Source organism: Panthera uncia, chromosome D2, assembly GCF_023721935.1.
Source record: "Panthera uncia isolate 11264 chromosome D2, Puncia_PCG_1.0, whole genome shotgun sequence".
NCBI lineage: Eukaryota > Metazoa > Chordata > Mammalia > Carnivora > Felidae > Panthera > Panthera uncia.
In genome coordinates this window covers 36,421,945-36,449,103 of record NC_064818.1, presented here as the reverse complement: position 1 = coordinate 36,449,103, position 27,159 = coordinate 36,421,945, and the positions used below count along the sequence as shown (strand labels likewise).

Sequence of the window (27,159 nt, the reverse complement as noted above, 5' to 3'; positions counted from 1 at the left end):
AGAAGCAGTTGTCTGGGTTGGGGTGGCGGCGCAGCTGTCCCCAGGGCCTGCCCTCTGTGTGACATTGCAGCTCCAGCCGTCACATCCGTGTCCAGGCAGCAGGAAGGAGGATGGGGCAAGAGTGTGCTGCAGCCGCGTGCGCCTCTTTAAACGGCTTACCTGGAAGTCCCACCGTGTGACTTCTGCTCACATCTCATTGGCTACTTGCATCGGCAAGAGACCCTGAAAAAGCAGGGTCTTAGCTGGCACTGTGCCGGCCTCAGTACCTAGTAAGGAAGAGAGGAAGGATTGGCATTGGATGGGCGGAAGCAGCCTCTGCTCGATGCGTTGCTCCTGGTTTGTTTCGGGGTTATCATAGGCTGTTTGGTGGTAACCGAGAGCCACCAGTCTCTGCGGATCTTTGGCCTTTTCTGGCTTCACTCCTGTGTCCATTGATGATTCTTACAAGATCTTTCCAGGACCAGGCACCCAGCCAGGGCTGGAGTTGCATATTTGGGAGCGTCAGACATCCCCTGGCAGATTGCCCTTGTGGAAAGGGTGCACTTGTCCTGTAAAGCAGGAGGCCCTTGTGAATGCCGCTCCTGGGACCCGGGTGTGTGTCCAGTGTCCTAGAATGTCGCCCTCACGGGCAGGCAGGCAGTGAAGGTGGCATTGAGCAGCAGCCAGTAGGATAGCTGGTTTCTTCCTTCCCTGCCTTCCTCCCCTCCTCCCTTTTTTATTTTTAAAATTAAGGCTTTAGGCACAGGGGGTTGAGTGAATCCCACCCTTGTTCATGGTCTCTGTCTCTCCCCGTCAGGACAGGGTTGGCAAACCCCAGCCAGTGGGCCACATCTGTTTTTCTGTGTCCTGGAGCTAAGAATGGATCTTTCTGTGTAGTCTTTTCTATTCTACTCTATTCTACTCTACTCTATTCTTTTCTTTTCTTTTATTATTTTATTTATTATTTTGTTTTTATTTTTTTAATATTTATTTACTTTTGAGAGACAGACAGAGAGACAGTGTGAGCAGGGGAGGGGCAGAGAGAGAGACACACACACACAATCTGAAGCAGGCTTCAGGCACTGTACTGTCAGCACAGAGCCCGATGCGGGGCCTGAACACAAACTGTGAGATCATGACCTGAGCCAAAGTCAAGCGATTAACCAGCTGAGCCACCCAGGCGCCCTGATGTTTACATGTTTAAATGTAAAATGTAAGAAAGACTATCTTTAGCTGCATGAACCTTTTGGCAAAAACCTTTGCTTGGTTTTGTTGATCTTTACAGAAAAATCTGTTGATATCTTAAAGCAAGGTTTTGTTCTTTAGTTTTTTTGTTTTTTTCCCCTTTCATTTTTTTGATCTTTAGTTTCACATTCCCCTTCCCCTTTTCCCGTAGACACCATCTCTGGTGTCTTCCATGCGTGTCCTGGGGACGTCTTTGAAGAATAGAAATTTGTCCATTCTTCGTTTGGTTCTTCGGGGTTTTTACGTTACATATTTGGAAATTGTGTTTAGGCACACACACCTTTTGATTTATGATCCTTCCTTGGTAAATTGACCCTTTTGTTCATTATGAAATAATCTTCATCTCTATTAATGTTTCTTGCCTTAGAGTCTGTTTTGTCTGAATTGTGACACCCATTTTCTTTTTGTTAGTTTTTGCATAGTTCACCTTTCCTGTCTCTCTCGTTTAAACTGTTCCGTAGCTTTATATGTAAATGTCTCCTGTAAGCAGGTTGTAGGGTGTTTTTGTTTTTTTTGTTTTTTGTTTTGTTTTGTTTTTTAATGTTTACATATTTTTGAGAGAGAGACAGACCATGAGCGGGGAGGGGCAGAGAGAGAGGGCGACACAGAATCTGAAGCAGGCTCCAGGCTCTGAGCTGTCAGCACAGAGCCTGACACGGGGCTCAAACTCAGAGACCGCGAGATCATGACCTGAGCCAAAGTCAAATGCTTAGCCAAGTGAACCACTTACGCACCCCTAGGGTTTTTTTGTTTTTTTTTTTAAACCCACTGTGACAATTTGTCTTTTTTCATTTTTTGAGATATCATATATGTAAAGAAAGTGCACATACATTTACAGAACAGTGTATGACATGAGCTTTCACAGTCTGAGTGAGCATACTTGTAGCAATCTTTATCATCTGATCAGAGTATTTAATTACCCGATTAAATATACTGGTAGGTTTGGATTTACTTTTACTGTCTTACCATTTGTTTTCTGTGGTTCTGCCTGTTTTATGTTTCTTTTGTTTCCTTGCTTACCTTTTTTTTTTTTTTTGGCTGCATCAAGTATTTTCATTATTCTGTGTCCCCCAGTCCGTCTGTTCGTTTTCCTAATTGATTTTGTTTGTTCCTTGGGGGGTTGCAGGAGGCCTCACGGCGTACGTGTCTGCCTCAGCACCAACATAAGTCATCACTCTGGCCATTTCCCTAAAAATTCTAAAACACGGGAAGCCTCTGACTTCCAGGTACCTCCTCCCCGCCATTCCCGTTACCACTTTCATTCGACGTGTATTTTGAGCCGGAGACCGTATCGTTGGTGTGCACGCCAGTCATTCACTTGTAGGCGCCCTGCCTCCTGCTCTTCACGCCTGCCTGCAGCTCTGCCCCCCGCGCATGCTCCCTCCTTCCCGCCGAGCAGCTACCTTTAGCATCTCTTGTTTCCCTGCTTCCTTGAGATAGAGTCGACATGTAACCCTGTGTGGGTTTAAGGTCCACAACGTGATGATTTGTTACGTGTGTCGCGCAGTAGGTACCATAGTACCACAGCAAGGTGAGTTAACGTGTTACTTCACCTCACATAGTGGCTGTTTTGTTGTTGCTGTGGGGTGACCTTTAGCACTTCCTGTCATGCAGGATCCTGGGCGACACATTCTCTCCCTGTTTGCTTATGTGTTTTCCCATCATCTTTGGAGACTTTCACTCCAAATGGAGTGAAAAATGGATATGGATATGCAAACGGATATGGAATTTTAAACGGGCAGTCTTTTATTTCTGCGTTTTCAAGATACGGTCTTCTGGCTTTCGTGGGGCATTCATTTCCTAAGGCTGCGGTAGCAAATATCACAGGTGTTGTGGCTAACACAATGTACGTTTATTCTCTCACAGTCCTGGGAGCTAGAAGTCCAAAATCTACCTTTGGGTGCAAAAAAAAAAAAAAAAAAAAGGCATGGCAGGCCCACACTCCCTCCAGGGCTCTAGGGGAGAATCTGTTTCTTACAGCTTCTGGTGGCTGCCAGCGTGCCTACACGTGTGGCCACATCACCAGCATCTTCACATCTCTCTGCTCCGTGTTCCTTCACCTTCTCCATGTTTGTCTGTCTCAGAACTCCCTCTGTCGCTCACAAGGGCCCACGTGATTGCGCTCAGGGCCCGGGTGATCCAGGATGAGCGCCTCCTCCGAAGATGCTTCACTCAGTTACTCTTCGCTCTGTAAGGGAACAGTCCCAGGTTCCGGTGCTGGGGGAGACTTGCTCTAGGGGGCGCGTTGCAGCCTCCCCCCACGTCGTTTCCGGTGAGAAGTCATCTTTCACGTTGTTCGCCGTGCGGAAGGTAACGTGTGTCTGACCCTTCTCCATCCCCCCGGCTGTCTTGAAGATCTTCCTTGTCTGCGTTTCTCAGCAGTCCTACCACGAGGTACGAGGTGTGGTTTTATGTCTACTCGGCTGGGGCTTCGGTGGTGGCGGTGGGTGGTTCTTAGCGCTTCCGGAATCTGAGGCCGGACGTTTTCGTCAGTTTTGGAAAAGGACGGTCCGGTGTTTCTCGTAAGCTCCTTCTGTGCTGTTCTTCTCTCTCCTGTACGTCAGTTGTTTGGCGATGTCCCTTATGTTTTATATGCCTTTCCATCTCTTTTTTTGTCTCCGTGCTTCAGCCTGGAGAGCCTGGATGTTTTCAGCAGACCTTTTTCTTGCTCAGTAATCCACATAACTTTAAATTTACCATCTTAACAGTTGTAAGTGTGGTACAGTTGAGTAGTGTTAAGTGTATTTGCACCGTTGTGCCCAAGACCTCTAGAACTTTTTATCGGGCTGTACTGAAACCGTACCCACCGAACACTAATTTTCCCTCCCCCCCCATTCCCCACCTTGACACCCCCATCACCTTCTACTTCTGTTTCTATGATTTTGACTACTTGAGACATTTTCATATGAGTGGAATCATACAGCATTTGGCTTTTTATGATGGGCTTAATTGCTTAGCAAATATCCTGCAGTCTCATCCATGTTGTAGTATGACAGGATTTCTGTGGATTTCTTTTTGTTTGTTTGTTTGTTTAAGGCTACATAGTATTCCATTGTGTATACCTACCCCATTTTCTTTATTCATCTTGCAGTGAATTTGGGTTCCTTCTGCCTCTTGGCTATTATGAAGAAGGCTGGATGAACATGGGTGTGCTAATATCTCTGCTTTTAATTCTTTTGGCTATATTACTGGGAGTGGGATTGCTTTATCGTATGGTTTCTATTTTTTTTTTTAATGTTTATTTATTTTTGAGACAGAGAGAGACAGAGCATGAATGGGGGAGGGTCAGAGAGAGAGGGAGACACAGAATCTGAAACAGGCTCTAGGCTCTGTCAGCACAGAGCCCGACGCAGGGCTCGAACTCACAAACTGTGAGATCATGACCTGAGCCAAAGTCGGACACCCAACCGACTGAGCCACCCAGGCACCCCTCTATTTTTAATTTTCTTGAAGGACCTCCATACTGTTTTCCATAATGGCTGCATTATTTCACATTTCCACCAACAGTGCACAAAGTTTCTGATTTATCTGCATTCTCGCCAACTTGTTATTTTCTGTTCTTTTCATGTGGCTATCCTAATGGGTGTAAAGGTCGTATCTGAGGGTAGTTTTTGATTTGCATTTCTCTTATAATTAGTGATGTAGAGCATTTTTTAAAAAAAAATAAACTTGTTGGCCATTTGTATATCTTCTTTGGAGAATTGTCCATTCTAATCCTTAGCCTGTTTTTAAAAATTATATGTCTTTTTGTTGTTGAGTTGTAGAAATTCTTTATAAAAATAGAACTACCCTGTGATCCATCAGTTGCACCACTGGGTATTTACCGAAAGGATACAAAAATACTAATTAAAAGGGATACGTGCACCTTGATGTTTATAGCAGCATTATCAACAATAGCCAAATTATAGAAACAGCCCAAGTGTTCATCAACTGATGAAGGGATAAAGAAGATGTGGTATATATGTACAATGGAATATTACTCAGCCATCAAAAAGAATGAACTCTTGCTGTTTGCAACAGCATGGATGGAGCTAGAGAGTATAATGCTAAGCCAAATAAATCAGTCAGAGAAAGCTAAGTGTGCCATATGATTTCACTATGTGGAATTTAAGAAACAAAATAAATGATCATAGGGAAAAAAAAGAGGCAAACCAAAAAACAGTCTCTTAACTATACAGAACAGACTGAGGGTTACCAGAGTGGAGATGGGTGTGGCATGGGTGAAATAGGTGATGGGTATTAAGGAGGGCACCTATTGTGGTGAACATCAGGTGTTCTATGTAAGTGTTGAATCACTAAATTTGATTCCTGAAACTAATATCACATTGTATGTTAACTAACTGGAATTTTTTTTTAATATTTATTTATTTTTGAGAGAGAGAGAAGGAGCAGGGGGCTGAGAGAGAGGGTGACACAGAATCCGAAGCAGGCTCCAGGCTCTGAGCTGTCAGCACAGAGACTGATGCAGGACTCAAACTCAAAAACTGTGAGATCATGACCTGAGCCAAAGTCAGATGCTCAACCAACTGAGCCAACCAGGTGCCCCAACTAACTGAAATTTAAATAAACCCTCGAAAAATCAATTCCGGATGTTAGCATCAGATGTATGTTTTGCAGATATTATCTCCCATTTCAGAGGTTGCCTTTTCACTCTATTATTTGCTTTGATGCTCAGAAGTTTTAAAATCTGATGTAGTTCCATTTGTCTGTTTTGCTTTCATTGCCTGTGCTTTTTGTTCTGTTCAAGAAATCATTGCCCAGGGCGCCTGGGTGGCTCAGTTGGTTAAACATCTGACTCTTTTTTTTTTTTTTTAAATATAATTTATTGTCAGATTGGTTTCCATACAACACCCAGTGCTCATCCCAGTGCTCATCCTCAATGCCCATCACCCACTTTCCCCTCTCCCCCACCCCCCATCAACCTTCAGTTTGTTCTCCGTTTTTAAGTCTCTTTTAGTTTTGCCCCCCCCCTCCCTGTCACTCTTTTTTCCTCCCTTCCCTCCCCCCCCCCCCGCATGGTTCTCTGTTAAGTTTTTCAGGATCTGCATATGAGTGAAAATGTATGGTAACTATTTTTCTCTGCCTGACTTATTTCACTTAGTATAATATCTTCCAGTTCCATCCACGTAGCTACAAATGGCCAGATTTCATTCTTTCTCATTACCAAGTAGTATTCCATAAACATCTGACTCTTGATTTCAGCTCAGGTCGTGATCTCATGGTTGTGAGATTGAGCCCTCCTTTGGGCTTTGTGTTGAGTGTGGAGCCTGCTTAAGATTCTCACTCTCTAGCTCTCTCTCTCTCTCTCTCTCTTTCTCTCTTTCTCTCTTTCTCTCTTTCTCTCTTTCTCTCTTTCTCTCTCTGCCACCCTGCCCCCCACTCTCACCTGTGCTCTTTCTCTCAAATAATAATAAAAAGAAATCATTGCCCACACCAATGTCATGAAGGTTGTTCTCTGTTTTCTTCCCAGAGTTTTATGATCTTAGGTCTACCTGTTTGGATCTTTATTTCATTTTGAGTTAATTTTTGTATATGGTGTAAGATAAAGGTCCAACCTCATTCTTTTGCATGTGGGTATCAGTTTTCCCAGCACCATTTGTTGAAGTCCTTTCCTGACTGTGTAATCTTGGCACTCTTTTCAAAAATCATGTAGCCATTATACAGGGTTTATTTTTGGGCTCTCTCTGTCTTCCACTGGTCAGTATATATGTTTTATGCCAGGACCACACTGTCTGATAACTGTTGTTTCCTAGTACGTTTTGAAATCAGGAAGTGTGAGGCCTCCAACTTTGTTCTTTTTGGATTCTTTTGGCTATTCAGGGTCCCTTGAGATTCCATATGAATTTCAGGGTTTTTTTTTTTTTTCTTTCTGCAAAAAATGCCATTGGGATTTTCAGAGGGATTGCATTGAATCTGTAGATTGATTTAGGTAGTATGGACATTTTAACAATACTGAGTCTTCCAGTCCAGAGCATAGGATGTCTTTCCATGTATTTGTATCTTCTTTGATTTCTTTTTGCAATATTGTGTAGTTTGTAGTTTACAAGTCTTTCACCTCCTTGGTTAGGTTGGTTCCTAAGTATTTTTTCCTTTGTGATGCTCTAGTAAATGGGTTTGTTTTCTTAATTTCTTTTTCAGAATGGTCATTGTTAGCATATAGAAAGTCAACTGATTTTTGTATGTTGATTTTGTATTCTGAAACTGCTGAAATCATTAGTTGTAACAGGTTGTGTGTGTGTGTGTGTGTGTGTGTGTGTGTGTATTCTCTAGAACTTGTTGCATAATTTTGTGTCATCTGTGAACAGATAATTTTAGTACTTGTTTTCTAACGTGGATGCTGTCTTTCTTTCCTGGTTTAATTGCCCTGGCTGGGATTCCCAGTAAGCCTGTTGGATAGTAGTGGCAAATGGGGGCATCTTTGCCTTTGTTTCTGCTCTTGGAGGGAGAGTTTTCCATCTTTTGCCATTGAATATGATGTTAGCTATGGACTTTTCATATGGCTTTTGTTATGTTGAAGTAGTTTCTGTCTGTTCTAGTTTGTAAAGTGTTTTTATCATGAGAGGGTATTGAGTTTTGTCGAATGCGTTTTCTGTGTCAATTGAGGTGATGTGGTTTTTGTCCTTCATTTTGTTAATACAGTGTATGACATTGATGGATTTTTGTATGTTGAGCCATCCTTGCATTCCAGGGATAAATCCCAGTTGGTCGTGGCATATGATGTGTTTTTTGATGTGTTGTTGAGTTCAGTCTGGTAGTATTTTGTTGAGGATTTTTGTGTCTATATTCATCAGGGATACTGGTCTGTAGTTTTCTTGTTGTGCTGAGGAATGAGTTTGGGAGTGCCCCCTCCTCTTCAATTTTTGGAAGAGTGTGAAGAGACTGATACTAATTTTTTAAATTTTATTTTGGTAGAATTCTCTGCTGAATAAGCCATCTTGTCCTGGGCTTTTTCTTGTTGGGAAGTTTTTTCTATTACTTGCAGTCTCCTTGTTATAGCTCTGTTCAGATTTTTAAAAATTACTTCATGACACAGTCATAATACATTCTATGTTTCTGGGAATTTATCATTTCTTCCAGGCTGTCCAGTTTGTTTACATATAATTATTCATAGTAGTTTTCTATAATCCTTTTTATTTCTGTGAAATCAGTTATGTCCCTTTCTTCACTTACTACAGTTACGTTAGGCTTCCCCCTTTTGTTCTTCATTATCCTAGCTAAGAGTTTGTCAATTTTGTTGACCTTACTAAAAAGCCAAGTCTTGGTTTCATTGATTTTTTTTCTGGTTTTCTGTTCTCTGATTTATCTCTGCTCTCTATTTTTCCCTTCCTTCTGCTAAATTTGGGTTAGTTTTTTCTTTTTTCCCCCTGATTCCTCAAAGCGTGAAGTTGGATTTTTGATTTCTTCTTTTTCAATGTCAGCATTTACTACCACAGATTTCCCTCTTAGGACTGCTTTTCTGCATCCTGCAAGCGTCGGTATGCTGTGTTGTTTTCATTTGTCTCCAAAGTTTTCTAAATTCCTCTCTGATTTGTTTCTTTGACCCTTGGGTTAAGAGTGACTTGTTGCATTTCCAAGTATGGGTCTGTTTTCCTTTTTTTTCTTTTTGCTGTTGATTTCTAGTTTCATTCCATTGTCAGAAAAGATATTTTATATAATTTCAGTCTTCTTAAATTAATTTTGTGGTCTATCCTGGAGAATGCTCCCTGTGCACTTGAGAAGAGTGTGTATTCTGCTGTTGCTGGTTGGAGTGTTCTGTGCCTGTCTGTTAGGTCCACGTGGTATGTAGTGCTTTGTGGTTCAGCTGCTCTTTCCTTATTTTCTGTCTGGCTGTTTTGTCCATAACAAAAGTGGGGCTTTGAAGTCCCTATGAATATTGTGTTGCTGGTTCTTCCTTCCGTTCTGTCAATGTTTGTGTCATGTATTTGGGAGTTATGATGTTAGGTGCATGTGTGTTTGTAATTGTTGTATCTTTCTGGAGAATTCACCCTTTTGTCATTATATGATGTCCTACTTTGTCTCTTGTGACATCGTCTGCCTGAGAGTCTGTGTAGGCTGCTAGAACATGACTACCTTGCTCTCTTTACATTCTCAGTTGCACGAAATAGCTTTTCTCTGTTCTTTCACTATTAGCCGGTGGGTATTCTTAGAACTAAAGTGAGTCTCCCAAACTGCATGTAGCTGGATCTTATTTATTTACCCATTCAGCCCATCCATTCACATGTAATTACTGATATGGGAGGACTTATTTCCACTTGAATTGTTTTCTGTGTGTCTTATACCATTTTTGTCCATCTCTTCCTCCCTTGCTGCCCGCTGTTGTATGCTTTGTGGGTTTCGGGTTTTTTTGTTTGCTTTTGGTAGTGACAGGTTTTGATTCCCTTCCCATTTCCCTTCATGTATATTTTAAAGAGATTTTCTTTTTGGTTACCATTGAAATTACATAAAACCCCTTAAAGTCTTAAAGTTATAACAATCCATTTTAAACTGATAATAACTTAATTTCAGTCTCCTGCAAAAATTCCATGTTACACCTCTGTGACCCCAACCCCATTTATGTTGTTGATGACACCTATTACCTCTTTTTCTATCAGTGTATAGATTAGCATAGATTTATAATTACTTTTATGCTTTCGTTTTTAAATATCTACACCAGATTTAGAGTGATTTACATGCCTACATTATGTTACTTCCAGATTCTCTATATGTATCTTTTCTCTTCCCAGGGAGTTTTATATTTTCTGTGGTTGGGTTTAATGACTTGTGAGATGTTCTATAGCTCTCTGAATCTGTAATTGTGAGGACTTCCAACAAAGCAGATTATTCAGGGAGGAACAGGAATCTTCTAAATTGGTATCCCACTGTGTGGAATGTTGATAGTCATTAGGGTAGAATATGATTCTTGCTCAAATAAGTTGAAGGCATAGTGAGTTGATGTCCATACACAGGGAAATGGAGGTGTAGACGCAGTGTATCCATGCATGGGAAGTTCAGAAGGAATGTGGGAGGGCAGTATGAATTAACAGGGATGCCTTCCGGAAACATAACACTGACTGGAAGAGGGAGGTGCAGAATGTTTATAGTGTTGTGTCATTTTTGTTGGGCACATGCACACACACAGCATATTTACTAGTCTTTTTTGAGTATGTAAAAATCAACATGTGACAACAACAAACATCTGGAAGGATGTACTTCCAGCTCATAATAGTGGTTATGAGGAGGCTGGCGGGGACCAGGACGGGAGAATGGGTGTCAGAGCTGTTTTGCCCTACCTGTGATGTTCTGATTTTTAAAAGGGAAGATGTGTTCATCTTTTCGTGGAGCAGTTCCTTTGCCCCAGGACTCCTCAGAGGCTTTAGTCAGAAATGCATAGGAGTTCCCAGATGGTCATTGTGGCCACCAAACCCTCCCCTGCTGACCGGAACAGGTCAGCTGGTCACCAGGTTGAGAAATGCTCTATAGGAAGCCATGTAGATATACACGGATAATCTTCATGTATGGAGGTGTGGAGGTGTGGAGGTGTGGAGGTGTGGGTGAGGGAGGGGACAGACTTCCCCTCAATTCTGCCCGTGAGCTTGGTGTGCCCAGGACAAGGGGACTCTCCAGTACTGAAAAGGCGAACCGTGCTGAGCTGCTCACTCCACCTGGCTCTGGATGTGTGGCCTGAAGCGGGCAAAGCTGCCTGGGCTGAGAAAGGTCAGGGCAGCAGTGGGTCCCCGGCCTCTCTCCCTTCCTCTGCTCCAGGCACGTGCCTGTGACACTGCCCCTGTCTCCCACAGATTCGGTGAGCCTTGCCTATCAGCGGGTCCAGAAAGTAGACTGCACCTCCCTGAGGCCCGTCCTCATTCTGGGGCCCTTACTGGATGTGGTGAAGGAGATGCTGGTGAACGAGGCGCCCGGCAAGTTCTGCAGATGCCCCCTTGGTAAGGGGCACCCTCTGTGCCTACTGGGCTATGTCCACCTGTCCCCTGGGGCTGCGTTCCACGGTGTTTCTGAGCCCTCCTGACTTGGGTCACATTGCTGTGTGCCTTCCGGATCTTTCTCTGGAAGTAAGGATGGCAGAACTGCTCTTCTGCACAGTGTCCTTGCCCAGAATGTGCCAGGACAGCTCACCATGCCAGGGGGCACCCTCATTCCCGTGTCTGTGCTTTGCAGAGGTGATGAAGGCCTCCCAGCAGGCCATCGAGCGGGGTGTCAAAGACTGCCTGTTCGTCGACTATAAGCGGAGGAGTGGCCATTTTGATGTGACCACGGTGGCTTCCATAAAGGAGATCACAGAAAAGGTACCTTTTGCCTCAGACCAAGGGTTAGGGTTTGAGCATTTGGGCTTGGATGCCTGGCCCTTTTGGATCTCTGCCTTGCGTGTTTCTTGGGCCTTCGGTGAACTTGCCTGTTTCCCTTTAGTCCAAGTCGCTCTCCTCGAGGGTTGCCCCCACTGCTTTTGTGTGCTTCCACGGTCACCAACAGGATGCTAGTCCCTGCGCACATGTCACCTCTGTCCCTCTGAGGGGATCTGATGGGAGCTTTGAACTCTAGGAAAGCCCCACACGGGGGATTCTACAGCAGGGTCCTGCATCTGCTCTGCTTATGTGCAGACGTGTTTACGTGTGCCTTGTTCTGGGGACAGGGCTCCCAACCTCCATCAGGGTCGCTGCCCCTGAAAGGATTAAGAGCCATTTCTGTGTGTCTTTAAGGCTCTTGAAGGTACTGGGGTCCGTTTGCCAGGCAGCATGAGGAAAAGTGGGGAAATCTGGAAGGGATATTGGAAAAGCAGCTGTTGAAGGTGTGGCTACTCCTTGGTCTCCTCCTCACTGAGTGAAGGAGGTGGATGTGCTCCAGTTAGGGGTGCTCCAGGAAGGTGGAAAGCCGGCCGACGTTGGGCTCCCTCTCTGCAGCTTGCGGGCATCGGGGAGAGCCACGTGCAGAGGGCCCGTGGTCTTTCCTTGGCTCACACTCTGCCCACAGGCTCAGGGAACCCCGGGACACGTTTCAGTCACAGCCACTCAAAAGACACGCACTCCCCTTCCCTGGGGCAGGCCCTGCTGAATCTCCATGTCTTCTTTTGCTCAATCTGGCAGAAGTGAGGCTTCTGAGGCCCGGCTGGGGGTGGGCTTTAAGAAAGTTCCCTGTATCTGGGCAGAGGAAGGACAGGAAGTTTGGAGGTGGGCCGTCCAGACCCCACTCCACCCTGGCTCCGAGCCTTGACCACCATCAGAGTTGACAGCTTGTGGGGGAGAGATTTTCTGGGGTAAGGCTCCCCACGGTTTTTCCTACGTGGTCTTCGTGGAAGACTGGTCATGCTGCCTGGTTCGCGGGTAAGACCTTCGTGTTTGTGTATGGAGTGAGGGAGAGCAGTGTGGGAGAGGTGGGACCCAGCAGTGGCAGAGAAAGGCAGCAGGTGTCCTCAGAAGGGTGTCAGTGTTTCTGAGACCCAGCCCACCGCCCCCTGCCTGTCCCAGGGCACTTACTCTTCCCCCTCCCCCCCTCAGAACCGGCACTGTCTCCTGGACATCTCCCCCCATGCCATCGAGCGGCTGCACCACATGCACATCTACCCCATTGTCATCTTCATCCACTACAAGAGCGCCAAACACATCAAGTAGGTGCCCGGCTCGGCGGGTCTCGGCAGGGGCCTTGCTGGGGATGGGGCTGCTGGCTCAAACGCTAGGCAGTGGGGGCGGACGTGGGAGAATGAGACGGGCAGTGTGTGTGGGACCCTCCCCGTCTCAACGCTCAGTCAGGCAGGGCTAACCAAGCACAGCCCTCCTCCCACTGCACCTTTGCCCTCTCTGGTTGCTGCCACGGTTCCCAGAGTATGCGCGGCTTTGTCTGCTCTGCTTCCTGGGCGTCCCACCCCTCTTTGCCCTTCTGCCTCTCAGCTTGGTGCTCACGGGGACACGGTGACTAGCTGACCTGGGCTGGATCCAGGTCTGCTAGGAGCTGGCTTGGGTCATGGATGAGCCTTTGTTTTCACTGAGCTTTAGTTTTCACACTGGTTGGGCTGACAGCTCGTCAAGCCCTCCCCTCCATTTTGCCTTTCTGTGCTTCTAAGCTTCCGGTTCCTGCACCTGGGGACCAGCTGGGGGGCGGGGGGGTGTCTGTTCTCTGTGTGCCCGCAGTGGGGCGCCCACCTCCCCCCTACTGCCCAGAGTACTCCATGGGGCCTGCAGGCTGTCGCTGTGCTTTACCAGAGGAGCGCATGGGGCCCTGTTGACAGAGGCCCTGTTACTCTGGAAGGCGGAGGGCCTTCCCGGGGAGGCAGGAGACTCAGCCTGCTTCTCTGGATGTCTGATAGGGAGCAGAGAGACCCCATCTACCTGAAGGACAAGGTGACTCAGAGGCATTCCAAAGAGCAGTTTGAGACGGCTCAGAAGATCGAACAGGAGTACAGTAGATACTTCACAGGTAGGTGTGGTATGGCCTTGTCCACCCGGACTTTTACCCAGGCAGCAACAAGTTCATCTCAGCACAGGTGCGGAGCGTTGAGCTCCAGCATTCTAGTTGGTGGCTGCGGCCATCTGCCCTTCACACCCTCCAGGGCGCTCCACTCTTGCCGTACGGTTTGGCGAAGAAAAAGCTGCACTCTTACCAGCTTTGATCTTCAAAGCACCGCGAACCAAAAGAAGCACTTCACTTTGTGGCTTTCAACCTCTGATGAAACCAGTCGTTTGTGGTGGGGTTAATTAACACTGGGCTCGCAGAGACAAGGACTGTGATTCTAATTCACTTGTAGGGACTGTTGTGATCTGGTTTCGTGTTTCTTGTGCAAAACAGTGGGTCTCAAAAACCAGACTCGGAGAGCTTCTATGTATGTGTATGGGAGTTTCAATCTCCAATCTGTCACAGACCAGTATTTAGTCAAATATGTTAGTAATTACTAGAGAAATGAAAATTTAAAACTCCAGAACTTACAAAATATAACCTTTGACTTTCTTCTCTTAGTTTCAACAGACATAAAATTACTCGTCACAGTTCAACAGCAGTTTCTAAATGCTCCCTGTCTATTTCTGTCCATACCTGTGGGAAGTGGCCGGGGACCGTTTTGTCTACCGGTGCTGTTCCATGGAGCACACTGAGAGCTCTGGGCTAGTGTCTACGGGACCTCTGGTGTTGAAAGCCTGCAGGGCAGGGCTGGCCATAGCTGGGGACGTATCATCATCTTGCCTGGGAGTCTTCACTGGCCTATGGGGATGCCCCGGCTCCTTAAACCCATTCTTGTTTCTGGAGAATCCTGCTGCTGATTGAACCATCGCAACAGAGCCCCAGACTGCTTTCCCATGTGCCAGGCTCCACATTGCAAGACTAGGCAAGCCCCACCCAGGGCATGCGGTGAGAGTGTGCAGTTGGTGTGAGTGGGCAGATCCTGGTCATCCCTGTTACAGGGGCCCACGAAGCCTGGCAAAAGAAAAAATTTTTTTTAAGTTTATTTATTTTTAGAGAGAGCATGAGTGGGGGAGGGGCAGAGAGAGAGGGAGAGAGAGAGTATCCCAAGCAGACTCTGCACTGTCAGCGCAGAGCCCAATGCGGGGCTCGAACCCACGAAACCGTGAGATCCTGACCTGAGCCAAAACCGAGAGTTGGATGCTTAACCAACTGAGCCACCCAGGCGCCCCTGAGCCTGGCAAAATTTGACACCAACCTTCATCTGAGCCCGCATTTTCAGCATCCTCCTACTCAACAGCTGAGCAGAGGGACAGATAAAAAAACCAAAGTTATTTGCACTCAACTCTTTTCTTTCTCTTCCCCAATTTCTTGCTGATGGAAGAGAGCGAGGAAAGAAAACCAAGCAGCTCCAAACAGGCAGAAAACCAGAAAGAGTAAAAGATGTATTTATTTGCCACAAGCCTGGGGTCTCACTCACTCTGAACTCAATGATGTGTTTGGGGGCTCTCTTGCAGGGGTCATCCAGGGAGGAGCCCTGTCGAGCATTTGCACTCAGATCTTGGCAATGGTCAATCAAGAACAAAACAAAGTCCTGTGGATTCCAGCCTGCCCGCTGTAGAAGAATGCCACGCTGGAAGTCGCTGCGGCTTGTCTGCCGGCATAAACGTCTGGCCCAGCTCCTTCTCAGTGACTGAAAGTACAAGTCTATCTGTATATAAACATGGAGGGGAAGGACCTGTGCACATGGACTCCGGAAGCATCTCCTCTGTAGACCCAGGGCCACAAGTGAACAGGATCCGGGCCCAGGCCATTGGACTGCCTTCCTCTCACACATGTGCTTTAAGACGAAATAAAAAAACACAAAAGACTTTCGATAGAGGGGTTCAACACCACCCTTTCTTTAGCCAGCCGATCAGAGATGCTGCAAAGACAACCTTTCAGATCACACGTTTACAAGCCTTTTCTAAGTATTGGTTGCTTATGTTTACTTGAACGGCTCCATGTTGTCGGTGCCCAGCCCTATCCCTCTGTCAGCCACCCCCCGTGTTGCTTTGGTGTTGGGTTTTGTTCCTGCTTTTAGCAAAATGACTCTGGAACCTCACTGGGGCCCACTTTGCTCTGGGAGGTTCCTGTCGGTGGGACCAGAGCTTCAAGAAACTTCCCACTCCACGGTGGCACCTCTCTTGGAAGGGACACGGTGACTGCGCAGGCTTAGCCGCTATTGTGGCAGGACCAGTGCCTTTGTAGGGCCGAGTCACCAGCAGCCGTGTTCTCCCTTCCTGCGCCAGGAAGACCACGTAGGCTTCCTGCACCCTCATTGCTCGGGCTTTCTCTCCTACCTTCCGTGTTCTTTCATTTCTTCTCCATCTGTGATTGTTGCATCCGCATTCTACCTGGGGTCACCACCACACCGTAGTTCTGGGCAGGGTGTTAGTTAACCGAGGGCTGGCGCGTGCTACTGGGACCTCTTCAGCTTGTGTAAATAATGACCGCTTTATCAGTGCAATTTTTGCAGGGTAACTCTTAAACGCTGGGGGCTGGGGCAGGTACATCAGCTGTCTCTGATGTGAAGACACTCGTGTTTCAGACTTTGAACCCAGAGCGCTTAGGGGAAGCTTAATGCCGAGTGTCCTCACTGTCAGACATCTAGAGAGCGGCTGAGGACCTTCTTAGTCTCGGTGACCGTGCTCCCAGCATAAACACAACCCCACAAGAACATCTTTGTTGGGGGTTCTGTTTTGGTTGGGTTTTCTTCTTTTCTTTTCTTTTTTCTTTTTTCTTTCTTTTTTTTTTTTTTTTTTTTGCACTTCTGATGCTGGATATCTCCGGCTGAAGATTTGATGTGGTTCCTCCTTAAACTGTGCGTCCTGTTAATAATAGGTACTGTACTGGGCTCCGTGGAAGTGTCACTGGGGTAGGACCTATATTTTAATACTATTCCTAACATTTCATTTTACTAGCAAGAAATCTTTGATTTCATTTTATTCTTTGTAATTCTAGACACTAGATTGTAGATTAGCCAAACTGACATTTTTTTAAAAAAAGGGATATATTTTCTTGCACAGTTGTTCAAAAAGAGACATGTGTCAGTCCTCAGTGCTGCCCTTTGTTTCACAGGTACGCGTCGTCTTCTAGCTCAGACAACCAAGACAGACGGTGGGCTGTCAGGTCCCACCTGGTGCCCTCTGGCTGTCTCTCTGGGTTGCGGCCCGAGTGGGACTGTGATGGTAGTGTGCACAGGTACTGTTCTGACAGACTGGGATTTTCTGTACTAAAACCTTACTTTGTATCAAAAGTTACACAGACTTTAGTACAATAAATAAAGGTCAATTTCCATAACTTGTTGCAATGAAGATACCTGTTTTTTAAATTGGTTTTCTGTCTGTTCCCCGTCCTTCGGCTCTCTGCATGTAGCCGGAATTGTCTGGTGTGCGAGGTTCTCTCCAGCGCCTGTGATGCTCAGGAGCCCCTTTGACCTGCTGCCTGCACCCTCAGCTGCTTACATTCAGAGCTGTGAAGAGCAAAGGAGATTTGAAGGACACGGAGATCCCCTAATGTCCTCAGTAAGGGGAGGAGGCCCAGGTCAGGCCCGGGGCTAAAGAAGGCCGCGCCTGGTGTGGGGGCTGTACTGTGATAGGACCCAGCATTGCAGTACCACGTAGGGCTCTCTGGAGTTCTGGGGTGGCAGGAAGCCCAGACTGGCCTCATTAGATGCGCCGAGGTCTCCGTCAGAGCAGAGTCCTTCTCCTCTGCTCTTTTCGCCTGGAGGCGTGCAGGGGCACCGCACCATGCCACTGCGGTGACCTGACCAGCGGGGGCCGACTTGGTGTTAGTATCCCCTTGGTCCTTTCTTGCTGGGTGAAGTTCCATCATGGACCTGCAGTCTTGGGCTCACCGGTGGCCACGAGAGTCACAGGGCTGTGTGGACTGTGGCAGCTGAGGTGTGGGGGTGGGGGGCTGGTGCGGCTGGCCGGGGCCCAGAGGGCCTCCTCTTTTTGTCCACGTGCACCCAGCCACCGGGCTGCCCAGAGCCAGGGTGAGAGCGGCAGCGGCTGCACGGATTTTGTCACCCACCTGGCAAATGGGGGCAAGGGCCACTTGTTTTAGCAATGGGTCTTTTAGTCTTATCTGTATTTTCCAAATCTCCTATAGGAAACTTGGTTTTCTGTTACGATTACAAGGAAAAAAACTACTATGGCTTTTTTTTTTTTTACTATGGCTTTTAACAGTGGAGGCCTGCTGAGTTGCTGAGATCCCAGAGCACTTGCTTCTGGATGCTACAAAGTACCACTGAGGGAATTCATGCTCGTCTCTAAGCCATGCCGAGACTGGGGCAGCAAGGAGGGCTGCAGAGGCAGATGGGGTTCTGCCCCAAGCAGGTGTCTGTCTCATGCAGGCTCAGATCCTTCTGGAAAGGCAGAGCTGACTTTCGTCCGGCCGTGAGGCCTTGGATGCATCACACTCGTGGCCTCAGCACCTGGGCCTTTGAAGACAAATGCAGGCTACATCATCTCTAAGACCCTTCCCGTACTGACATCCAGGGTAGGTGTGGGAAATGGGGCTTCAGCAAAACCCCAGCTCCAGGTAGCCTTTTCGGAGGTCAGAGGAGCTGCTCGACATTTCGTGCTTGCGAGTGGAAACTGACAGGGTCTGGGCTAGGAGCCAGGCTCCGCCCCAGAGTCTCAGACCTCTCCTTGGCTGGAACAAAGGGTTTGGTGCAAGGAAACCGACCTGCTGCCCGCCTTAGATGGACAGGGCAGAGGGCCACCTGGATCAGATACCAAGGATGGAGAGAAATACAAGGACGTGCAGGGCGGGCCTCAGAGCAAGCCTATGCCACCGGGGAGCATGTGGCTGGCGTCGGAGGGCTGATCCTCTCACAGGGCCTGCGGTGGCACTGCCCCCTGCCACTGGTGTTCGAACTTGCAGGTTTCATTGACCTTGTTTCGTCTGTCTATATCCTCACTGGCTCGTACCTGCCCGAATTAGTCTCTGGCTCTTTGATGGCTCCCCTTGATGTTCTCTTTGCAATTATGCATCTATCTATCTATCTATCTATCTATAAATATTTCAACTGTGAAGTGTATCCTACATATAGAATAGTGTGTACAATGTAATCGTACAGCCCAAACAACAATAAAATGGGCAGGGTGTTTCTCTTCAGGGAACACAACACTACCAATCCTTCAGAAGGCCTCTTAGGCCCAACATGGTCAAATTCTCTGCCTTTTCCACCAAAGGAAGCCGTGCCCTGACTTGTAGTTTAATAATTTCCTTGCTTTTCTGTTTTTATCCCCGACAGAGAGATCTTGAAAGAATATAGTGTTCAGTGTTGCAAACACCTGGCATCCAGTAGCAACTTAGCTGTGTGGGGAGAGAACAATATTGCCGCCATTAGATGAAGTTGGCCAGGAAGAGTAATGCGATCTCTGGGTCAGAGTGACTCTCAGCCCCCCTGGGAATTTACCGGAGCCCCTTCTGGGGGAGTCAGCACACAAGGCCTAGAATGGGCCCAGGGGCAGGGGGGTCGGGGCCGCCAGTCGGGGCACGTGGCAGCGGTGCCTTCCGTACACGAGGTCCTCACCGTCTGACGGAAATGTGATCGGAGGACTTGGGATGCTGCTGCTTGCGTGCTCACCACCGCCGTCTGGATTTTGCCAGCAACTCAAAGAGAGACACTGCTGTGGGATGGAATGCTGATACCTCAAGGTGATCTGCAGGGCAGGAAGTTTGTCAGCTCATGTCAAGACAAGCCTAGTAGAAATGAGAATGTGCACCAGGGTCACTGGATGCACTACTCTTAGCAAAGCCACGTGGAGAGAGAGACACTGGTGCTAACAGCCCTTCCCGTTTCTGTCTTGAGTCCCTGCCCCAAACCTGACTCGTTGCCCTTGAAGAAGTCTGGTGCCAGCTCTCATGCCAAAATCTCTCCTCTGCTTTCCTGGGGATTTTCATCATTTCTTTCTTGGGCTCTCCTCTCTCTTGACGGATCTCTTGTTTCTGGTGCCACTTGTGAGAAGAAAGGGTCAATATTGGAATTCTTTCCAATATTGGAATATCGGAATATGCAGGGTGACTTGGTTTACCTTCTCCTGACACTGTCTTTTAGAAGAGTTCTGAATTAAAAAGAAGAAAAAAATAGAAGAGTTCTGAATTAAGAAAAGAGTATCCAAGTCTGTATTCACCATTGTCTCCAGATCGGTACATCTGGGTCAGGAAGCCTGGGAGGCAGCACCTCGATGCTAAGAGCCCAAATAAGAAGGAACTGCATCGACAACTGGCATGGGGCCTCAGTTATTCGTGTGTCAGCTGTACTTGACTGAGTCTCTCCATTTCTGATCCCCTGTCAGTATATTTTGTCATTTTGCTGTTCTTTCACACAGATTTACTCAACTTTGTCATTCCCTTCTAGTGAGTTCTCATCCTCGCTATCTTGCTTTTAATTTCCAAGAACTCTTTATTTTCTGAATGGTCTTTTATTTTTTTAATATTTATTTTTGGGAGAGTGCAAACTGGGGAGGGGAAGAGAGAAAGGGACAGAGGATCCAAAGTGGGCTCTTGGGCTGACGGGTTGACAGCAGTGAGCCCAATGTGGGGCTTGAACTCACGAACCACGAGATCATGACTTGAGCTGAAGTCGGATGCTCAACTGACTGAACCACCCAGGTGCCCCTGAACGTTCTTCTTTATGTCATTCTGGATTTGTCTCCTGGGTACAATATTCTGTCTGAAGATAGACTTTTTTCTTTTGTCTTTTCTCCTGAATCTGATTTCTCCATTTTTTTTTTTTTTTTCCTATTTGTCTTGGCCTCAGCCTTGGATTTGACCTCAGAGGATTTGACCTCAGGTGTCTAGGAATCCTTGGGTGTCTGCTGAGGATTATCATGGACTGGCTGTGCCACTCATTGGGCAGTGTCAGTGATGAGCCCCTTACATCTGCAGGAGTTGGTCGGATTCCCCAGAGGAGTCGTTTGGGCTCTGACCGGAAGGGCAGGCCTGGCAGCATGTGTGGCACCACATTGGCGGGGGAAGGCCGATACTTGACATTTAGCATTCAATATGGCAGCACACAGCCACATACTCCTTTCGTTTTCAGTGTGCCACCAATCCTCTGGTCTGTGCCTGCCATTCCCTTGTCCAGAAAACCTCTCTTACGTTCTTCAGGGAGAAAACTTCCTGACTTCTGCTGAGTTGAGGGAAGTGCAGGAGCCCTGGAGTTTGGAATCTAGGAATAAGTCTCTTTCTGGCCTTCCGAAATTCCTTGAGTCTTCTCTCCACCCCAGGTTCTAGAAGTAACAATACCTCAGTTCCTTGCATTAGAGAATGCCTTGTTTTCCCTTTTTGTTTTAGGATCGGGCATGCTTAGGTCTGCTACATAACTTGCCACTGGCCCATCTCCTTTTCATCTTCTCTTAAAAAAAATTGTTTTTTAATGTTTATTTATTTTTGACAGAGACAGAGAGCATGAGTGGGGGAGGAATGGGTGGGGGGTGGGGGGAGACACAGAATCCCAGGCCGGCTCCAGGCTCTGAGCTGTCAGCAAGCACAGAGCCTGACTTGGGGCTCAAACGCACGAACTATGAGATCATGACCTGAGCCCAAGTCAGATGCTTAACCGACTGAGCCACCCAGGTGCCCCTCCTTTTCATTTTCTAAAGTGACTTTGTGGTGGCTATTTCTCTGCTCTCCCTGTGTTTCTGGATTTATAGTTTTTTAAAAAGAAATCCTTTTCCTATATTTACTTTGTTTTAATGGAGGAACAAAATGCAGTGTATGTATCATTCTGTTTTCTTATCCCAGAAGGCAGGCTTACACTTTTTCATGTTCCTTTACACTTCTTTTGATCTCACTGGGGGCCCGGAAGGACCTCAAATGCATGCCTTTCAACAGCAGTGTCTCTTCCAGTTGGGGGGTATGTCGTTCAAGCCTCGACAGGAGAGGCAGGGCCAGCAGGAACCAGACCGTGGGTGTGTGAACATGAACCTGTGACAAGATATGGGCTTATGGGAGAGTGAGTGCTGGCGAGCAAGCGTGAGGTCCACAGGGCTGGGGGTCCCGCCTGCAGGTCCCGGGCAGGTGGGGCTCCTGGGCAGGGGACTGACGGAGGGAAGAGTGGGCAGGTTAAACTCCTCAGGGGAGCGGACACTGTTGTCCACTCGTGCAGTTTCTTCCCTTATTCCAGGGAGGTCTCCCCTTTACAGGCCTTTCTGCTTCCAAGGTCTTTTGACTGAATCAGGCTCAGCCAGATTATCCTGGAATACTCCCTTGCTCTTAATATCAGCTGATTAGGGGCTTTAATCGCAAGTGAAAAATCCCTTCATGGCCATGCCTAGCTGGGTGTTTGAGTAATGGAGGACTGTGGCCTAGCCAAGTCGAAAAAACCATCCTCCAAAAAACCATCACAGGGGCGTTTACCAATCATTTACCTAACCAGTTCCCCACAAATGGGCATTCAGATTAAGTTTGTTGTTTGTTTATAGATTCACTTAACCTAATCTTCATAGAAGCTTCAATGTGGAGTCTGTACCTCACAGATACGGACATCAGACATCGAGAGGCTTTATGCAGTTATAGGAGATTGCCTGAGCCCTTTTCTAACACCAGGTTACCTTTGGGATAAAACCAATCTCGTGCTTATTTTGGAGTTCTCTTTAGCTTCGTACAGATGCTACCCATTCTGAGGATGTTAATCATCTAAGCCACTTCACGCCTGCTTGAGTCTGTGAAAGAGGGACAGAGGTTCTGAGAACTGAGTGCCTGTGAGGGTAAAGGAGGGACTGGTAGGGCCCCTGGGGTCCAGCCACAGACTGGGGCGTTCTGCCGCTCGTGGTGTGGCATGGCCAGCGTCTGAGAATACATTATGGTAAAACAGCAGAATCAGAAGGTCCTCTGAGTTCAGTAACAACGCATGCTGGTCTTCATTCTCTATGGAAATAATGAAAGTAATGTATCTAAAATTGCAAGATATTTTACTGAAAACGGTGGTCTCTTTTGACGAACAGCTTACTTTTAAAGATTATCTGCTAATACTTAGCATGAAGGTAATTTATGTTTAACTTTTGCATTTTGCAAGTTTACGTGTCTCTTGAAGTACAATAACTTTTACATTTTTGTGTTTGGAATGTATTTTGATAGCATTTTATAATTTCTAAACAGTTCCCTTTGTTCTTAGAAATCAGTGTCTTTTTAAAAATTCCATTTTAATGGCATTCTCAATCTCTTTGCAGTGTTACAGGGTCTAGACTAAGCAAGCGCCTCTCTAAGGAGGCTGCTGCTTGAGGTCATCTTTTGTGGGGAATACAGTTGTTTCTTTAGAACCAAAAATCTCAGAGTTGAATCTGAAAGGTGTGTGTCCATGTACATATCGTTGAAGATCAGAAGGCAGGGCCCTTATTTCAGGTCAAGGCCCAGATAATTGGCCCTTAAGAATGCAGGGAAGGAGCCTCTCAAAATGTCTACAAATGCAAAAGAACATGGATGGAAGCCTAGCAGGAGAACTTCTCTGGGTTTTTAGGAGACTGCTAACTTGTTTTCCCCAACAGTGCAAGGAGGAGGGCCCAGGTATGGGGGGACAGGAGCGTATTGGCCTTCGTGCCAAAGCAATGCCTCATCCTGACTGGAGTCCATCCTTCAATCCCGTAACAGCAGGCTTGATTTCCTACGCTGTGTAACAAATGGATTATGTGACGCTCTTGACAATGGTGCTATTCATGAGAGGTCAAGGGCTACTGCTTACCATCCAGCTGCTCGGCCAGCAGAAGTCACTGTAGCAGGCGCTCTGCACAGGCTACTGCGATCAAAGTTGTGTCAATCTGCACAAGTATCCCTGGTACACTCTTTGGCATTGTTGCTGTGTGGAGAAGGTAACGCGGTGCTGATCACCTTCAAAGAGATTGAAGGCCTTTGTGGTGTCTGTCCATTAGCAGGAACTGAGTCTTTGATCTGATCACTTACAGTTCTCTGCGCCAAACACTGATTGGGTCAGTGTGTGGCCTTGGGTTGGATCCTCATGATGGCTGTCATCCTGAGGTCAATCAGGGAAGGAGTTAGCGGAGGAGCAAGTCAAGATATGTCTGAATGTGCCCAGATGACAGCAGCCAGCACCATCAGGGGGAGCCAAAACCAACATTGGGATTGCGGTCTGCCAAGTGGAAGCAGACATTCAGCCATTCCTGCTGCAGTAGAAGAGGTTAAGAAGGCTGACAAACAGGCTCCATCAGATACCCTGGAGGGGTTAAACTCTCACGCAGAAGGCTTTCTGATGTCCCCACAGCAGCCAGTTGGTGATAGAGCACACACCATCATGTGCTGGGTTCAAAGCCTTAGAATGGACACCAGGAGCTACAGTCACAATACTCGGGCTTGTTACTACGTTAGCTGGCAGGATCAAACATGGGCTCTGACCGCGAAGACATCCTCTAGGATGTACTTGGTGTCCTCAGGCTAGTCGAAATAGTCTGGTATGACAGCCAATCTATGGGGGGAAAATGCAGGGATGAAAGGCCAGAGGCCCACAGTGGGGGAGGTGTGTGTCCCCTTGTTGTGAGGCGGCCCATCTGTAGGAAGTGCTGGGGGGGCGGGAAAGGCTTCTTGGACTCTTTGTTGTGGTTTTGCCCCTGCAGGCCTCACATGACCCCGGGGGACCAGGTGGAGATGTGAAAGAAAGGAAGTGGCCGGAAACACATCGGGTGATGAGGTGGGATGGGTGAGTAAAGGATTTCAGGATTTCAGTGGGTGGGACTGGAGGTGCCTCCTTGGCTTAGAAGATCTCTTTCTGGAAGGATCTGTTGATCAGGGCTTCCTGGAGTATTTTTTATTTTTTGCTTCAAAAGTAGAAAAGATATAAAAATGTATATTTTTATACATGAGATGTCTCCTCTCAGGTTCATTCCACCCTTCATCCCAGAAAGAGGACAGACTTTCATCCTTGTCCCTATGGCTTCTTAAAGCAGACATCAGCTAAATCAGATGAGCTTCCCCACCCTCCCCTCTCATCCAGAAGGAACACTCCCTGTATTCTGTATCCTACTTTTTTCTGCATAACCCAAAACGCTGGTGTGGCCTTTTGCTCTATATTGCACACACTACAATGGCAGCAGATGGGGCTCTTGTAGTTGAGAATGCAAATGCAGGTGCCATCAGTAGAGGTGGGAAAGTACAAGCCCATGTGAAGTGGGCACAAGGTTCACATCCCACCAAAGAGAGCCCATTTCCCTGACAATGCCCCTCCGAAGATGGGCCGGAGATTGGGGTGGTGTTCGGGGTGAGGGGCAAGTGTGTGGAGGGGGCATCCACTATCTCCTGTCTTTCTTAGGCAGTGGAGAACAGGGAATGTGGTTGAAAAAGAAAAAAAAAAAAAAAGGTTTAAAGATGTTTCATGTCAAGCCAGACAAGAAGCTCTGCTCTGTGCCCACATGTTGGGGGTGGGGGTGCTAGGAGAAGTCTTGGCCCCTGCTTTAGGGTTTGTGGGTAGTAATTTCTGTGCTTGTAATAGCCCTGGGTTCCCTGGGGTCATGGGGGGGTGGAGGTTTTCTGCTAGCACTCAACAAGTTAGAGTGCCCGCCTTGCCTCACGCCCTTGATCCTTATAGAATATCCTGAGCCGGATGTGTCGTCTAGGACCTTGAGGCACGAATGAGGGACTTGGACCAAGGGACACTGAGTGTTCTTCAAGGGTCCCGGAAAGTGAGGAAATATGTGATGCTGTCCAGGGAGGAAAATGGTGCTGCACTTCCCTCCCACTGGGCACTAGGAGAGGTTGGTGGCCCTGTGGCAATGCCACCATGCCGTGGGGTGGCAACGCGGTTATTAGGATGCACTGCGGATTGTGACCGAACATAACCTGACAGAAAAAAGGGCTGGTCATGAGCCATGTGCACCACCGTGGCAATGGGCCCTAATATTGCAGGATACCAACTATGTGCCATGTATTACACCAGGTGACTTTCAAAGGCTCTGTGCTCTACGTTTTTTCCAGGGTTAAAATTCTTTATTCTTTTTTAACAATCAGTATTTGTGGCATTCTTTTATTCAAATTAAATTAAACTCATTTTTAGGAGGTCAGTTTAATTAACCACATGTCTAATGAAAAGAGGATGAAACCCTGTCATTTTAAAGCAACAGGACATTATTTTGCATTATTGAGCCAGATATGCAAGACTTAAAATTGCCTAGTTGGAGGCACTTAGTTAAAAAACAAAAAAACACAAACTTTCTTTTTTTAGTTTAAAAAATTACATTGTAGAGAAAAAATTAAACCATCTTTTTCTTGTAAATATTAACAGGCATGTGACAAAAAATGCAAATGGTATAGTATTTGCAAGAATTGACGTTAGATTCCGTTGTCGTTGACATTGTGAGAGGTCTGGCTGTTACCACATTAAATGTGATCCCACTTAGCATCAGTAACAATTGTGGAAATAAATAGGAGCTGCTCTGATGAGAACAAGCCAGGGCTACTCCCAGCTTGCCGTAGGAAGGGAGTCAGCCCCCAGCACTTGCCTTTGGTAGAGACTCAAAGGCAGGCAGGGGAGTGAGAAAGCTGTGTGGTGGAAAAGGAAAGGGTCAGGTGTGCTCTGATCAGTCTGTTGGCCTGGGAAGCTGGAGGCAGGCTAACTAGCAGGGGGGCATCCTGCGTGATCAGTTAGGGTGCTTATTCGGCTTTCTGTGGTTGGTTTTACTAAGCTAGATGCCGTGGCAAAAATTACGGAAGCTGGCAGGTATTGACCAACTCTTGACCGTTTGGAGCCAACTGTTATAGAGGTTGTCTGGCCTGGTGGCTACAGATTGTGGGTCCAAGTCCTATTTTTATATATGACCTGCTGTTGTCCATTAATATATTCAATCTCATAATGGAATCACCAGCTATTATGATGAGATGCAGTGTGATGTAAGGACATAGCATCGCCTGTGAGGCGTTTGTGCCAAAAATGTTTCCCCTGGATCACATCAAGCCATTAAATCCAGGCACCGGTTTACAGGAAGTTTAGGGAATGAAGAAATAATCAGATCTACGATGAGGAGTATTCTACAAGGTAATCACCTGGTCTCTTCAGTGCGAGGTATAGAAAAAGGTGTGTGTGTGGCAGGGGGTGGGGGGGGTGGGGGGGTGGGGGGATAGGGGGGGGGGGAGGGGGGGCGGTGTGGGCAGGGTGGATGGATGGAAGAAACTGTTTTAAATTCAAAGTGTCTTAAGGACATATAACCAACTATAAGAAAAAAAGTTATGAGACATTTGGGAAACTTGAGGTTTGGATATGGACCCCGAGTGAAATTGTATTAGGGAATGGGTCAAGATGTTGGGGTGCTAGGGCAATGTGTTGTGGCAATGCTGTCTCAGTTCTTCAGAGGCACGGCGCCTAGTGTCATTTCCTTTGAAGTGGTTCAGCAAGGTAAAGATGAGGCCACATGGCAAAATGTAGTTTTAGATCTGGATGGTGAGTCCTGGGTTTTCATCACAGAAAAGTACACTTGTCTGAACTTCTTCCTGTAACACTTAGAAAAGAGTATTTTGACCTGCTCTCCGTTCTACTTCCTTTAAATAACCACAGTTACA

General features: G+C 47.0%; 1 protein-coding gene and 1 long non-coding RNA gene across 2 annotated transcripts in view; one reads left to right on the top strand and one right to left on the bottom strand.

Moving 5' to 3' along the window:
• DLG5 (discs large MAGUK scaffold protein 5) overlaps positions 1-15,223 on the top strand; it is a 124,989-nt gene extending 109,766 nt beyond the window's left edge. Inside the window, exons 28-32 of the mRNA XM_049645265.1 lie at positions 11,001-11,144; positions 11,377-11,504; positions 12,711-12,820; positions 13,517-13,626; positions 15,120-15,223. Coding sequence (XP_049501222.1) covers positions 11,001-11,144; positions 11,377-11,504; positions 12,711-12,820; positions 13,517-13,626; positions 15,120-15,223 — 596 coding nt within the window. The remainder of the gene's footprint in view (positions 1-11,000; positions 11,145-11,376; positions 11,505-12,710; positions 12,821-13,516; positions 13,627-15,119) is intronic.
• Positions 15,035-26,684, bottom strand: LOC125932742 (uncharacterized). The gene is made up of 2 exons (XR_007460734.1): positions 23,342-26,684; positions 15,035-19,721 (listed from the first exon to the last, which is right to left on the bottom strand). It is a non-coding gene; the product is annotated as an uncharacterized LOC125932742 (long non-coding RNA).
• Between the last annotated feature and the right edge of the window lie 475 nt (positions 26,685-27,159).